We start from the raw sequence: 14,484 nt of genomic DNA, 5'->3' as shown, positions 1-14,484 counted from the left end.
CTAGTTTCTTGTTCAGTCTTTTCTTTGCACGAAAAAATTCAGATTAGATGAAAAAAAAAGTCAATAATTATTTATTTAATTACCACTTGTAAACAAGGTTTATGAGAGTGATACTTTTTACTTCAGGAAAAATGAGTCAAAACTTAAGTCATGTTAAATATCATTCTATAATTAAAAAGAACCCAGCAAAATACTAAAAATTGAAAATTAAAATCATTTTATTTTCTACAATTTGTTTTATGTCTGTTTTGAGCTTTGATATATCATAAAAATTGGCTTCATTCAAGCTTAAAATGTAAAAAAATGTTGATTAATTTATATCAGAAAATATGTGTAGTAACATTTGATAAAATTGAGAATGGAAAGTTAAGAAACAGGGAATGCGTCAAAGAGACAATAACCTGACCAAAGAGCAGAAAACAGCCAAATGCCACAAATGGGGCTTCAACACAGTTGGAAAATCCTGCACACGGAGGCGGGCTTCAACTGGCCCCTTAACAATAATGTTTACTAGTTCAGCGAAAATGGACGTCACACTAAACTCTGAAACATATAAATGAACAAAAATTAGAAAAAAAAATACAAGACTAAGAAAGACCAGAGGTTCCTGACTTGGGACAGGCGCAAACATATTTAATACTTATAATATCTCAATTGACCATGTGATCACTAAAATGATCAGGATGTAACTTTAAAGTTTAATATTTATAAACTTTGGAAACAACATGCTATTGGGGATTCATTATTATTTGTGGGGGCTCCAATTTTTGTGAATTTCGTGGGTATAGGTTATCAAACCACAAATGTAAATGTTCACAAAAGTTCAAATTTTTCTAAAGGCTTGTAACCCAGACTTTGAAAATACGGGAAATTTAGAAACCTTTGAAAATACAATCCCCTAATCCTTGAAAATTGGTATCCATAAAACAATTGAATCCACAGAAATTAAAATTGTCTCTATATACATGTAACGTGAACTCTGTAATATTTTGACGATGCCCAACATTTAAAAACAAAAGAAAGTGGTCCCCTGTTATACCAATATTTATCAAAATTTTCAAATTTGATGACGATACCTATATTAAGGTTATATTTGTTATTTATAGATAAGCCAGTATCAGATTCAACGAAGGATGCAGAGGAATCATCACCGGAAGTTAAACAGCAACAGTTAGATGGTAAGTCATAGTTTGTGAAAGTCTTTTTGGTCATACACACATGTCATGGTATTTCTGTCTGTTTGTCCATTCTGTATAAGATAGGTTAAAGTTTTTGTTTAAGGTAGTTTATGGTCACACCAACTTGAAATTTAGTACACATGTTCATTATGAAGTGTACTGTTTAATATTAATGCCAAATTAGGGTTTTGGCCCAGATTTTGTATGGACGCATATTCTTGTTTTGTTATTGCTTTTTGTTGGCAAGGATAAGAATGTTTCTTTAGCTTCATATGAATTTTATGCAGAGAATTCAAATGTAGGAAAAGTATTGGAAGAAAAAAACAAAAGTAAAATGTCTTGCTAAATATATAGTTAAGACGTAGGCATTGGATAGTAGAGAAATATATAGATTATGGAAAACCATTTAATGCATTACTCCCCACCCCCCAAAATAAAAAGTCCTGAAGGAGTTTTAAATTATTCAGGAAGTAGACGATATTAACATTCAACATCCTTATTTGTTCTAAATCCAGTATGAAATCTTGTAAGTTTCTGAGACAACTTTTGTCAGATGTTTTTTTATTTATTTTATAGAACAAAGAGCTAAGGAAGAAGAAACTAGACAAGGTAAATATCAAATATTATTTGACTAGGTAAGGTAAATATCAAATGTTATTTCACTATGCTAGGTAAATATCAAATATTATTTGAAAGTCTGCAACATTTTGACTAGGTTTTTATGCCAGACACATAGGGATTACAATCTGGGGGTGACAAGGTAAACTATTTGTATAAAGATTTATGTTTCAATAGACCATGTAGAAGATCTGGATGCTTCATACCTGTTATCATTTGTCCATTGTCCTTGACCTCATTTTCATGGTTCAGCAACTGCTTAAAAAAAACCTTGACAGAGTAAAAAAAAACTTAGGTATGCTGTTTCTGTCAATGGCGGCATCAACAATGTATTAGTTTGTGATTAGGTCAGTTTATGGGAAACCACTAGTGGTAGGTCAATGATATTTGGTATGCAGTTGTATTAGTGTTGGCACATCTCATTTCCATGGAGATTATTTGGCCCTGCCTCCTCAGTCATGATCTATTGAGTTTGAAACATGTTCGTCAGACAGGGTTCACCTGACCTTGACCTCATTTTATGACTCCGTCAGTGATCAAGGTTAAGTTTTTATGGTCAAGTCTGTATCTCAGATATTTTAAGCAATAGGTCAACTATATTTGATGTATGGAATGATGTAAGGTGTACATGTCTCTCTGGCAGGGTTCATCTGAATGTTATCTCATTTTCATGATTTATTGGTCAATGTAAAGTTTTCATGGTGAAGTTCGTTTCTCAGATACTTTTAGGTCAACTATATTTGGTGTATGAAATGATTGTATAGTTTATATATCTGTCTGGCAGGTTCCTCTGGTCTTGACTTCTTTTTCATGTTAAAATAAGAAGATGTGGTATGATTTCCAATGAGACAAATGACATAGAAATTAACAACTATAGGTCACTGTACAGCCTTCAACAATGAGCAAAACCCACTATGCATAGTAAGCTAAATAACAAATGTAAAACAATTCCAACGAGATAACTAATGGCCTGATTTATGTACAAAACAATAAATAAAAAACAAATAGGATATACAGTAATAAACAACAACCACTGAATTACAGTCTCCTGACTTTGGACAGGCAGAATGTGGCAGGGTTAAACATGTTTGCTGGTGCCAAACCCTCTCCCTAACCTGGGACAGTCGTGTAACAGTACAACATAAGAACAAAGTCTATCATATATTTCAAACTGTTGGGTGTACTTACAATGAAATAAAAATCAGTTCAGACAACACACATAACTGTATAAGACCTGTATTTAAATTAAGGTTTTTTTTTGTCTTTTTTACAGAAACCCAAAAAGAAGAAACCAAAGAAGGTAACTAAGTTTTAAGTTTCTTAAAAAAGAAAAGATATACGTTTGATATGTTTTCTTAGACAGGCACTCTTTTTCAAAATATATTGCTGAGTCATCACTTTTGGTAATTGGTCTAGTATAATTATACAAATCATCAGCATTTTAGAATTCTTAAAATATGCCGCTGAACAGCAGTTTTGCTGTCTACATTAAATACTGTAAATTCAGAAATTATTGCGAGGTTTTTATTAATGCGAATAATGCGACTAATTGAGTATCGCAATAATAAGACTTAGCATTCTGATATTAAATACGTAAATCTGTATTTAGCATTTCCTAAAATCGCAATAATTAAACTTGTTATTTGGTTAATTCTTCAAAAATTGCAATAATAAATGCATGCAACAATTTCTGAATTTACAGTAGCCTCACCGCAGGCAATTTTTGTCGAGCCTTCGACTTTAGTCGAAAAAGCGAGACATAGCGATCCTACATTCCGTCGTCGTCGTCAGCGGTGGCGGCGTCCACAAATATTCACTCTGTGGTTAAAGTTTTTGAAATTTTAATAACTTTCTTAAACTATCCTGGATTTGTACCAAACTTGGACAGAAGCTTGTTTATGGTCAAAAGCTAGTATCTAGAAGGAAATTTTGTAAAAAAATAAATCCATTTTTTCTGTATTTTACTTTTAAATGGACTTTTCTGCCAGGAAACAACATATTCACTCTGTGGTTAAAGTTTTTAAAATTTTAATAACTTTCTTATACTATTTTGGATTTGTACCAAACTTGGACATAAGCTTGTTTATGATCAAATGCTAGTATCTAGAAGGAAATTTTGTTTTCTTCCAGTTAACATTACATTCAGTCTGCAGTTAAAGTTTTTAAACATTTATTAGATTCATAAACTATCCTGGATTTTTACCAAACTTGGACAGAAGCTTCTTACAATCAAAAGATAGTATCAAGAGGAATATTTTTATTGATTTACTTCCTCATTTTTGTTTAGCCTGCGATTAACAGCAAAAGTAGGCGAGACACTGGGTTCCGCGGAACCCTTACACATTTTTTTTAAGTGTTTGTCAACTTTGTTGAGTGTAACTTAGAGTATGTGATAGAGTTTTCAAGCTAATTTCAATTAAATTGATTTCCATGACAGAGTAGGAATCATAATGATGAGGAAACGGTGTTTAACCTCATTATAAACAGTCTGAGAATATTTGAGTTTTTCTATATATGACCTTCTGATATTTTTATAGAAGAAAAAACAGATGAGCAGCCTTCTACAGGTACAAAATATATCTAATCAGATTTAGCTTATAATTTAAGTTGTATGGGGTAGATTATTGACCAATGGTTTCCTTTGCAATTGTCATTTAGGCACAGACCATTCATCTTTTGTTGGGGGAGCATGTTTTTTTTAAACTGTTTGATTCTAATTCTAAATGAAGAAAGAAAATTTTTCAGCTGAGAAGTAAAAAAAAAATAGTTTCCATTGGAAATTAGTAGGAGAGAAAAAATACCACATTAAATTTTATAAAATTTTGCATACCTATATCATGTATGGGGGGGGGGGGGGGGGGGGGATTGTTTTGAATAAAGTCAGAAACAAGAAAAAAATTGTTTATCCTGGAAAAAAACTTAATCCCCTTTCCTTCCTCAAAAGATGAAAAGATGAATGGTCGATTCCCAATAGCTTCTAAACTTCAGAAATTTGTATATGGCAGACTATACCTATAATTTCTTATATCCATGACATTTGAACTCTGGTGGATAGGTGTCTCATTGGCAATCATCATCTCCTTATTTATATACATGTATAGACTAATTATGTTCTTTGTAAAGCTTCTGTATATGAGAATTTGCCATTTTGTTAACTGTTTAAAACTAATATGAATTTTATTTTATTTAATTATTTTGAAAACAATTATTAAAATTTAGAAAATTTATTATTTCTTTGCCTAATAACTTTATTATCTTATAATATTGCCTGTCAATTAAAACAGTGTGCAAGTTGATGTTTATGTATTTAAAGATTGTCAAACATTTAACTTTAAACTTAAGTTTTGTAGGACAGTAACGACTGTGGATTTATTATGATTTGTAGAACTTTAATTTTCATGGATTTTGTGGTTCAAGGTGAACCACAAATATTATGTTTAACAAAGTACAATTTTTTCTGTAGGCTAGTATACTGAATATTTGCAAAACCTGGAAATCAAATATCGTTGACCATACAATTTTTTAGCAATCCACGAAAAGAAGTATCCACAAATACAAATGAATCCACAATAAGATCAGTGCTGTCTTTGTACCTAATATAACTATATTATTACGTGCTAGTATTTATAAGGACAATTATTAAACTTGTATAAAACCTTTAAGGATGTTCACTGGTCTGTTTAAAAATAACAAGCTATTTAAAATACATTGATAGAATATAAATAACAGAAATTAAATTTTAGAAAAAAAAATGACAAGATCTGTTCCTTGTTTTTGAGATATAATCAATTGAAAATTTGGCGGGAAATGATTCTTTCTAGATTTTCATATATTTAACTTTGGCACCTTTTTTTCTTTCAAAAACAATGAAAAATTACAAAGTTTTTTATTAGATTTTCAGAAATGGCTTTTTAAACTATACGTAATAAAAATATGAAAAGAAAAATAGGGGTTAGCGGGCAAAATTTTTATTGGCACTACATGGATAAAACTAGAGGATTCCGAATATCTGACAAAACAAAATTTCAAAAACAAGAGTAGCGAACATCCTTAAGTTTAACATAATTGTATATTTTTGTAGTAACTCAGACTTTCAATTAACTTCTGTAAGTTTTAATGTCTTTCAAAGCAAGAAAATCACAAATGTAAAATGAATATATTAACAAATAATTTTCAGTTGCTATGATCACTTGAATATGATTATTGTTTTGAATGTTTGTTATTTTTTGTGGTATATAGACGATATACGTTTCGTTTGTGATTACGATTGAAGTAAAATTTGAATCACTTTTGTGATACTGTTCCGTTATGCATGTCAAATTATTTAAGCAAACACAAAACACATATTAATCATTGCTTTCACTGTTAATGTGGTTTTTCTGTTAAACTTTACAAGCAAGCAATTGAATTTGGAACCAAATGATTAATCTAATTTATCTGTAATCAGAAAATCATGAACTTTTACTGTAACAATAAGTTATTTTTTTAAGACCAATTTCCAAAAGTCGAGCGGCATTATTATTTTATGGTCTGTCCTACCCTCTGTGTGACTGTCCATCTGTTGCAAGTTAGCCAATTCTGTCCCTTATTTGGTTAAAGTTTTTGTAGGTGATCATTTTGGTTTATGGTAGTTTGTGTTCACATCATCTTCGCAAGCCAAGGGTTACGATCCAGTCCCCTCCTCTCCACCCTTGGCGGATTAAGCTAGAATTTCGGATCCACGAGGTAATGATTTTCATTGGTTGCAGTTGTAACTGGCTGCATCCAATCAAAGAGCGCCTTTAAGATGATCACGTATAAATGTAGAAAATGTACATAAACAATTGCCATGTGCTGATTGTGCAACAAGTCTTTACCCCCAAAACATAGGACGATATTTAGTGACAATTGTAATGTTCTTAATCAACTAATTTTAGTTTCTGAGTATGTTTCTCGCACAAATGTTGGAATGGCAACATATATTTTCGGTTCCTGCTTCACAAAATTTGTAAACACTAGACACAACCATTTTTACGCCTCCACACTGAAGAGATTTCAAGTGCTACCATTGGTCAAGAATGATGTAGTCGGAATGGGAGTGACTTTTATCAGATGGTAGATGGCGCAGCATTATAATCACAAATGTTGGCTCAATCTGCCAAGGGTGGAGAGGAGGGGACTGGATCGTAACCCTTGGCTAGCGAAGATGTGTTCACATGAATTTAAAGTTTTGTACATATGTTCATTTTGAAGTGTACTGTTTTATATATATATATGACAAATTAGGACTTTTGACAAAGATTTCATGGCTCACTGAACATGAAATGTGAAAGTGTGAGGGGGCATTGTATACATATTCTTGTATAAATTGTTGACACAGTATTGCTTTTTACAGAAGAAAAAACAGATGAACAGCCTTCTACAGGTACAAAATACATCTAATCATTTATAGCTTATAACTTTAGTTGTAAATGGGATATAATAGACTAATGTTCTTATTTTTCAGTGTTTATAATAGTTCTTATTAGGTTGACAAATTATCCCTATAATAGATGGTCTGGATGGGAGTCCTTCATTTCCTTATTCTTCAATCTTTTATGTCATATTTCTCTATTCTTTATATTTTTTGCCCATTATTCTCTATTCTTTATAATTTAGCATCCTGTTATGCTCTATTGTTTATATTTTAGCACCCCATTATGCTCTATTCTTTATATTTTAGCACCCAATTATTCTTTAATCATTTTTATTTTGCCCTATTTTTCTCTGTTCTTTATTTCAATTTTTTTGGCTCATTTTTCTTTAAATTTGGCCTATTATTCTCTTTTCTGCAAACCCCATCAAGACCCTCATAAATAACTAGTCTTTTGTTCTGAATAGTATTTGTTATAACTTTTAACTTTATTTGTAAAGGGGAAACTCTTACAAAATAACTATTATCTTTTTAGTTTTTTGCTTTAGCTTTAAACTTAAGTTGTATAGGGCAAATTGTAGATAATGCTTTTTGTAGCTTTTTCATGTTTTTGTTGCTTTTTGTTATGATTTGTTATCTTAATACTTTGTGTCCCAATAACATTAAAAAGTTGTTTTCAATGAAAGATCATGAAAATTAAACATGAAATATATTTTTCATTTAAGTTTGTTGACATCATATTTTTGATTTAAATGAAGTACAAACCATAAATTTTTTAGACATTAGCATGATTATAAATGGTATCATTCATTGCAATTTGATTTGTACCAATGTCATTTGTTCCAATGTCATTTGTTTCAATGTAATCTGTTTCAATGTCATTTGTTCTAATGTGAGTCATTTGTTTCAATGTCATTTGTTCCAATATCAATTGTTCCAATGTCATTTGTTCTAATGTGAGTCATTTGTTTCAATGTCATTTGTTTCAGTGTCATTTGTTTCAATGTCATTTGGTCCAATGTCATTTGTTCCAATGTACCAATGTCATTTGTTCCAATGTCATTTGTCCCAATGTCATTTGTTCCAATGTCATTTGTCCCAATGTCATTTGTTCCAATGTCTGTTCCAATGTCATTTGTTCCAATGTACCAACGTCATTTGTTTCAATGTCATTTGTTCCAATGTCTGTTCCAATGTCTGTTCCAATGTCATTTGTTCCAATGTCATTTGTTCCAATGTCATTTGTCCCAATGTCATTTGTTCCAATGTCTGTTCCAATGTCATTTGTTCCAATGTACCAATGTCAGTTGTTTCAATGTCATTTGTTTCAATGTCATTTGTTCCAATGTCTGTTCCAATGTCATTTGTTCCAATGTCATTTGTTCCAATGTAAACAACAATTTTCACATGCTGAAAATGAAAAACTAAAATCAGATGGACAAGCATTTTTATGCAATTAAAGTTGATTAATATTTATGACTTTGAGAATGTAAAAGATATAGAAACTTTACTCATGTTTGAAATGTAAGCACAGAAATTTTAATTAAAAACCACTTTTTATGATTTGAGGGACACACAGTATTTTTTTCTATGTAAATGTTTGTTACCGTTTACCTCTATTGTATATGACAAATTTAAGACTAAATTTCTGTTGCATGTAACTGACTCCATGCTTAAAAATACCATTGATAGTTCATTGTCTGATAAAAAAGTCAATATTAAGTAGGTTGTACTCTCTGTGATTCTCAATGGTACTTTTGAATCCAGTGTTATATGTTGCAAAGAAAGTACTGAAAATAAATTCACATATTTTTGCATGCATGGTTTTTGAGACATTGACATAGATGTGAGATTAATTATTTTGATTTCAGGAAATGCTTCAAACCAATATTCCTATCAAAAATAAATGCTTTTGTAGATTTTTGTTATGATTTTATCTTAATGTGTTCAGATAAATTGATAATGCAAGTTTATACTTTTGCGAAGCCTATCCCATCTTAATTTTGGCAATAAGAAAAGCAACACAAAATTTTCTAAAATTTACATTACTTAATATCTGGTAAACAGGTAAAAAAACCATTGAAATTCTTTTGTCTGAATATTCAACTCAGGTCTCTAGCTTTAGGTTGATAACAATGTTTAGACAATGTACACTACAAAAAATGTTTTATACAATATGCTGACTAATAAAATTATTTTTACAGAACAAAAAACAGATGAACAACCTTCTACAGGTACAAAATATATCTAATCATTTATAGCTTATAACTTGTTGTAAATGGGATATAATAGACTAATGTTCTTATTTTTAAGTGTTCATAATAGTTCATATTAGGTTGACAAATTATCCCTATAATAGATGGTCTGGATGGGGTCCTTCATTTCTGTATTCTTTAAACTTTTATGTCATATTCCTCTATTCTTTATAATTTAGCATCCCGTTATGCTCTATTGTTTATATTTTAGCACCCCATTATGCTCTATTCTTTATATTTTAGCACCCAATAATTCCCTTATCATTTTTATTTTGCCCTATTTTTCTCTGTTCTTTATTTCAATTTTCTTTGGCCCATTAATTCTCTTTTCTGCAAACCCCATCTAGACCCTCATAAATAACTAGTCTTTTGTTCTGAATAGCATTTGTTATAACTTTTAACTTTATTTGTAAAGGGGAAACTCTTACAAAATAACTATTATCTTTTTAGTTTTTTGCTTTAGCTTTAAACTTAAGTTGTATAGGGCAAATTGTAGATAATGCTTTTTGTAGCTTTTTCATGTTTTTGTTGCTTTTTGTTATGATTTGTTATCTTAATACTTTGTGTCCCAATAACATCAAAAAGTTGTTTTCCTTGAAAGATTATGAAAATTAAACATGAAATATATTTTTCATTTAAGTTTATTGACATCATATTTTTGATTTAAATGAAGTACAAACCATAAAATTTTTGGACATTAGCTGATTATAAATGGTATCATTCATTGCAATTTGATTTGTACCAATGTCATTTGTTCCAATGTCATCTGTTTCAATGTCATCTGTTTCAATGTCATTTGTTCCAATATCAATTGTTCTAATGTCATTTGTTCTATAAATGCGAGTCATTTGTTTCAATGTCATTTGTTTCAGTGTCATTTGTGTCAATGTCAGTTTTTTCAATGTCATTTGTTCCAATGTCATTTGTCATTTGTTTCAATGTCATTTGTTCCAATGTCAATTGTTCCAATGTCAGTTGTTTCAATGTTATTTGTTTAAATGTCATTTGTTCCAATGTCAATTGTTCCAATGTCAGTTGTTTCAATGTCATTTGTTTCAATGTCATTTGTTCCAATGTCAATTGTTCCAATGTCATTTGTTCCAATGATGAAAATGAAAAACTAAAATCAGATGGACAAGCATTTTTATGCAATTAAAGTTGATTAATATTTATGACTTTGAGAATGTAAAAGATTTAAAAACTTGACTCATGTTTGAAATGTAAGCACAGAAATTTTAATAAAAAAACACTTTTTATGATTTGAGGGACACACAGTATTTTTTCTATGTAAATGTTTGTTACCGTTAACCTCTATTGTATATGACAAATTTAAGACTAAATTTCTGTTGCATGTAACTTACTCCATGCTTAAAAATACCATTGATAGTTCTTTGTCTGATAAAAAAGTCAATATTAAGTAGGTTGTACTCTGTGTGATTCTCAATGGTACTTTTGAATCCAGTGCTATACAGTTCTGCCAACTTTTAATAATGCAAATGCGTGAGATTTGGCCAAAATCGTAAAGATCAAAGGAAAATGCCACCAAATAAGCACGAAAATGCATGAGTCTCAGGCTAAATGCGTGAGACTTGGCAGCCCTGGTTATATGTTGCAAAGAAAGTACTGAAAATAAATTCACATATTTTTGCATGCATGGTTTTTGAGACATTGACATAGATGTGAGATTAATTATTTTGATTTCAGGAAATGCTTCAAACCAATATTCCTATCAAAAATAAATGCTTTTGTAGATTTTTGTTATGATTTTATCTTAATGTGTTCAGATAAATTGATAATGCAAGTTTATACTTTTGCGAAGCCTATCCCGTCTTAATTTTGGCAATAAGAAAAGCAACACAAAATTTTCTAAAATTTACATTACTTAATATCTGGTAAACAGGTAAAAAACCATTGAAATACTTTTGTCTGAATATTCAACTCATGTCTCTAGCTTTAGGTTGATAACAATGTTTAGACAATGTACACTACAAAAAATGTTTTATACAATATGCTGACAAATAAATTATTTTTACAGAACAAAAAACAGATGAACAACCTTCTACAGGTACAAAATATATCTAATATCATAAATAGCCAATATAACCAATACTGTGGATTCATTTGTTTTCGTGGGTACCAATTTCAGTGGATTTAGGAACAATTGTATATTTTTTTATTATGATTTCTAGGTTTTGCCAAAGTTTGCTACAAACCTTTTGAAAATTTATTAAAAATTTAATTTAAGGCTATCTTAAGGATGTACTTAGGTGAAATTAAAAAAATCTAGAATTTTAAATTGATACTATAACTCAGAAGAAAATTGATACTATAACTCAGAAGAGCATTAGTTATGGAACAAAATCAGCTAAAAATATTGATAGGTTATGGAGCTCCTTTTTGAGATATTTAATTTTAAAAAAAATGGTGGGAAAAGGCTGACTCAGACTTTTACCTTATATTTGCATTGGTATTATTTGGGTCTCAAATCGAAAGGAAAGAAGTCTAGAATCTGCTTAAATTTTGGTAAATGACCTTTTATGAGCTATTGAAGTCTTATATGAAAAGAAAAATGGGTGTTATGGGGCAAAATATTTTACCCTTTATCGTAGGAAAAAAACCAAGCAGTCCGAACATCTGACAAAAACTCCTGAACCTGACCTAGTACATCTTTAACCCACAAAATCCAAGAAAATTGGTACTCCATGAATAATAATAAATATACAGAAGATGTATATGGAAGGGCTGTTGACTTTGTACATGTTTAATCTTCTTGAATTAGTTGTATTAAAGACAGACTATGGGTGTATACTAATTCAGTCTCTGTTGGTTTTTGGTATAGCCTTAACTTGAGTTGTAAAGGGCAGACTATAGACTAATTTATTCTCTGTAACTTTTAGTTATATCTTTAATTTTCATTGTATAAGGCAGACTTAAGATGTAATACAGGTTTTTTTTTTAGTTTCATCTTTAGTTGTAAAGGGCAGACTAGAAACAAATTATTTTTGTAGCTTTTTCTAATATCTTTAACTTTAGTTAGATGGAAAGGGCAGGCTTAAGAAAGTAAATAAATTTTTGAGGCTTTTTGTAATGGCTTTAACTTGATTTGCAAGACTATCTTACCATTATGCTTTTGTTCTTAGAAGCTTTTAACTGTAGATTTTTACTATTTTAAATTAAGGACAGACTAAAGACGAAATATGTTCTTTATAGCTTATTGTTACAGTATTTAGTTTCTGTTGTACCAGATTAACCAATACAACCCATTTCAATTGCATATGACTTATTTAATGTTAAAAAATACCATTGAAAGATCATTTTATGATAAATATTTTTGATACAACTCCATTGCTTCTGTTGTACCAGACTAACACATACAACCCATTTCAAATTCATGTGACTTACTCAATGCTTAAAAATACTATTTAAAGTACATTTTATAATAAATATTTTTGATACAACTCCTTTGCTTCTGTTGTACTAGACTAACAGATACAACCCATTTCAAATTCATGTGACTTACTCAATGCTTAAAAATAATATTTAAAGTACATTTTATGATACATATTATTGATACAACTCAATTGTTATCTTTTGGCTTAAATTATGAATTAATTACATGTTCCACAATATGCTGAAAACTGAATTATTTTTTTACAGAACAAAAAACAGATGAGCCTTCTACAGGTACAAAATATTTCTAATGATTTACTGCTTATAACACATGTAACAGTAGTTAAAGTTATAGTTTTCTATGTTGTGTTTTGTGTACTGTTGTTTGTCTTTTGGTCTTTTTTCATTTTTTTGCCATGGCATTGTCAGTTTATTTTCGACTTATGAGTTTGAAAGTTCCTTTGGTATCTTTCGCTTCTCTCTTAAATATGGGAGACTATAGTCTAATGCTTTTTTCTTAGACGTTCATTGTACTTATTGATTTGTATATAAAGACAGACTATCAGTTAATACTATTTCAGTTTTTGTAGCTTTTTGTTATAGCAGTAATTTTAGTTGTACATGTTGTATAGTACCGCCTTAGAGACTAACTCAGTCTTTTAAAAGCTTTATTTTAACATTAATTTTAGTTGTATAGGGCTGACTTTAGACTAATTCAGTCTTTGTCTTAGCTCTTTGTTATAGCCTTTTATAACTTAAGAACATAGGGCAAATTATAAACAATTTATTTCTTTGTTGCTTTTTATTCAATATAGTTTTTACTTTAGTTTAACAAAGCTGACTATAGACTTTTTCAATTCTTTGTAGCTTTTTGTTACTGTAAATTCAGAAATTATTGCATGCATTTATTATTGGGGTTATGAAGAATAAGACAAAAATGCAAGATTAATTATTGCAATTTCAGGAAAATCTGCATACAAATTTATGTATCAGATATCAGAATGCAAGTTCTTATTATTGCGATCATCACCCAATCTGATTATTCGCATTAATAAAAAGCTCCCAATCATTTCTGAATTTACAGTAAATCTGTCGCAATGTGTAAACAGCATACTATAGACTTGTATCATGTGATAAGTTTTTAATCCTTTGCTAATCAACATCCTGTTTATTGAAGACTTATAACTTGTGTATCATTAGTGAGCAATATCTCAGTTCAACTTGTTCTTTTCTTTTTTGCATTTTGATAAAGCTTCAGTTGGAGGAGATCATAGCTAGACTAATTCAGGTCTTAGTGGCTTTTTGTTAAAGTTTTTTATTAAAGTTCAGTTAATTACGGCAGATATATACTTATTTAATTCTTTGTAGTTTTTTGTTTGATCTGTAGCAATTTGTAAAGGCCCACCATAAACTAATTCAGTTCTCCGAGTAATTCTGGATTTTTGACTTAAACCCAAGTCAAACTGAACTGCTATCATTAGCAGTTTATTAGCTGTTATTTACCAGTTCTTCATATTTTTAGCAGTCTTTCAGCTGTTCATAGCATTCCATCTAATAGCAGTTTGAGAAACTGCCTTATTTCACCATTTCTTAGCATTCCTCTTAGCATTCATCTTAGCATTCATCTTAGCAGTCTGGATCTACCTTCTAA

General features: G+C 30.1%; 1 protein-coding gene across 50 annotated transcripts in view; it reads left to right on the top strand.

The window, feature by feature from the left end:
* The window catches only part of LOC127718104 (thioredoxin domain-containing protein 6-like), a 73,234-nt gene that overhangs the window by 38,999 nt on the left and 19,751 nt on the right, over positions 1 to 14,484 (top strand). For 19 of the 50 annotated variants that reach the window (XM_052223999.1, XM_052224014.1, XM_052224016.1 and 16 more), the window contains 8 exons: positions 1,107 to 1,178; positions 1,755 to 1,787; positions 3,070 to 3,096; positions 4,334 to 4,363; positions 7,171 to 7,200; positions 9,393 to 9,422; positions 11,479 to 11,508; positions 13,101 to 13,127. In XM_052223999.1, coding sequence (XP_052079959.1) covers positions 1,107 to 1,178; positions 1,755 to 1,787; positions 3,070 to 3,096; positions 4,334 to 4,363; positions 7,171 to 7,200; positions 9,393 to 9,422; positions 11,479 to 11,508; positions 13,101 to 13,127 — 279 coding nt within the window. The remainder of the gene's footprint in view (positions 1 to 1,106; positions 1,179 to 1,754; positions 1,788 to 3,069; positions 3,097 to 4,333; positions 4,364 to 7,170; positions 7,201 to 9,392; positions 9,423 to 11,478; positions 11,509 to 13,100; positions 13,128 to 14,484) is intronic. The other 31 variants (XM_052224036.1, XM_052224047.1, XM_052224030.1 and 28 more) reach the window with 11 other exon arrangements.

The sequence above is a fragment of the Mytilus californianus genome, unplaced genomic scaffold (genome assembly GCF_021869535.1).
Source record: "Mytilus californianus isolate M0D057914Y unplaced genomic scaffold, xbMytCali1.0.p SCAF_10, whole genome shotgun sequence".
Classification (NCBI taxonomy): Eukaryota; Metazoa; Mollusca; class Bivalvia; order Mytilida; family Mytilidae; genus Mytilus; species Mytilus californianus.
This window is presented reverse-complemented; position numbering and strand designations above follow the sequence as displayed.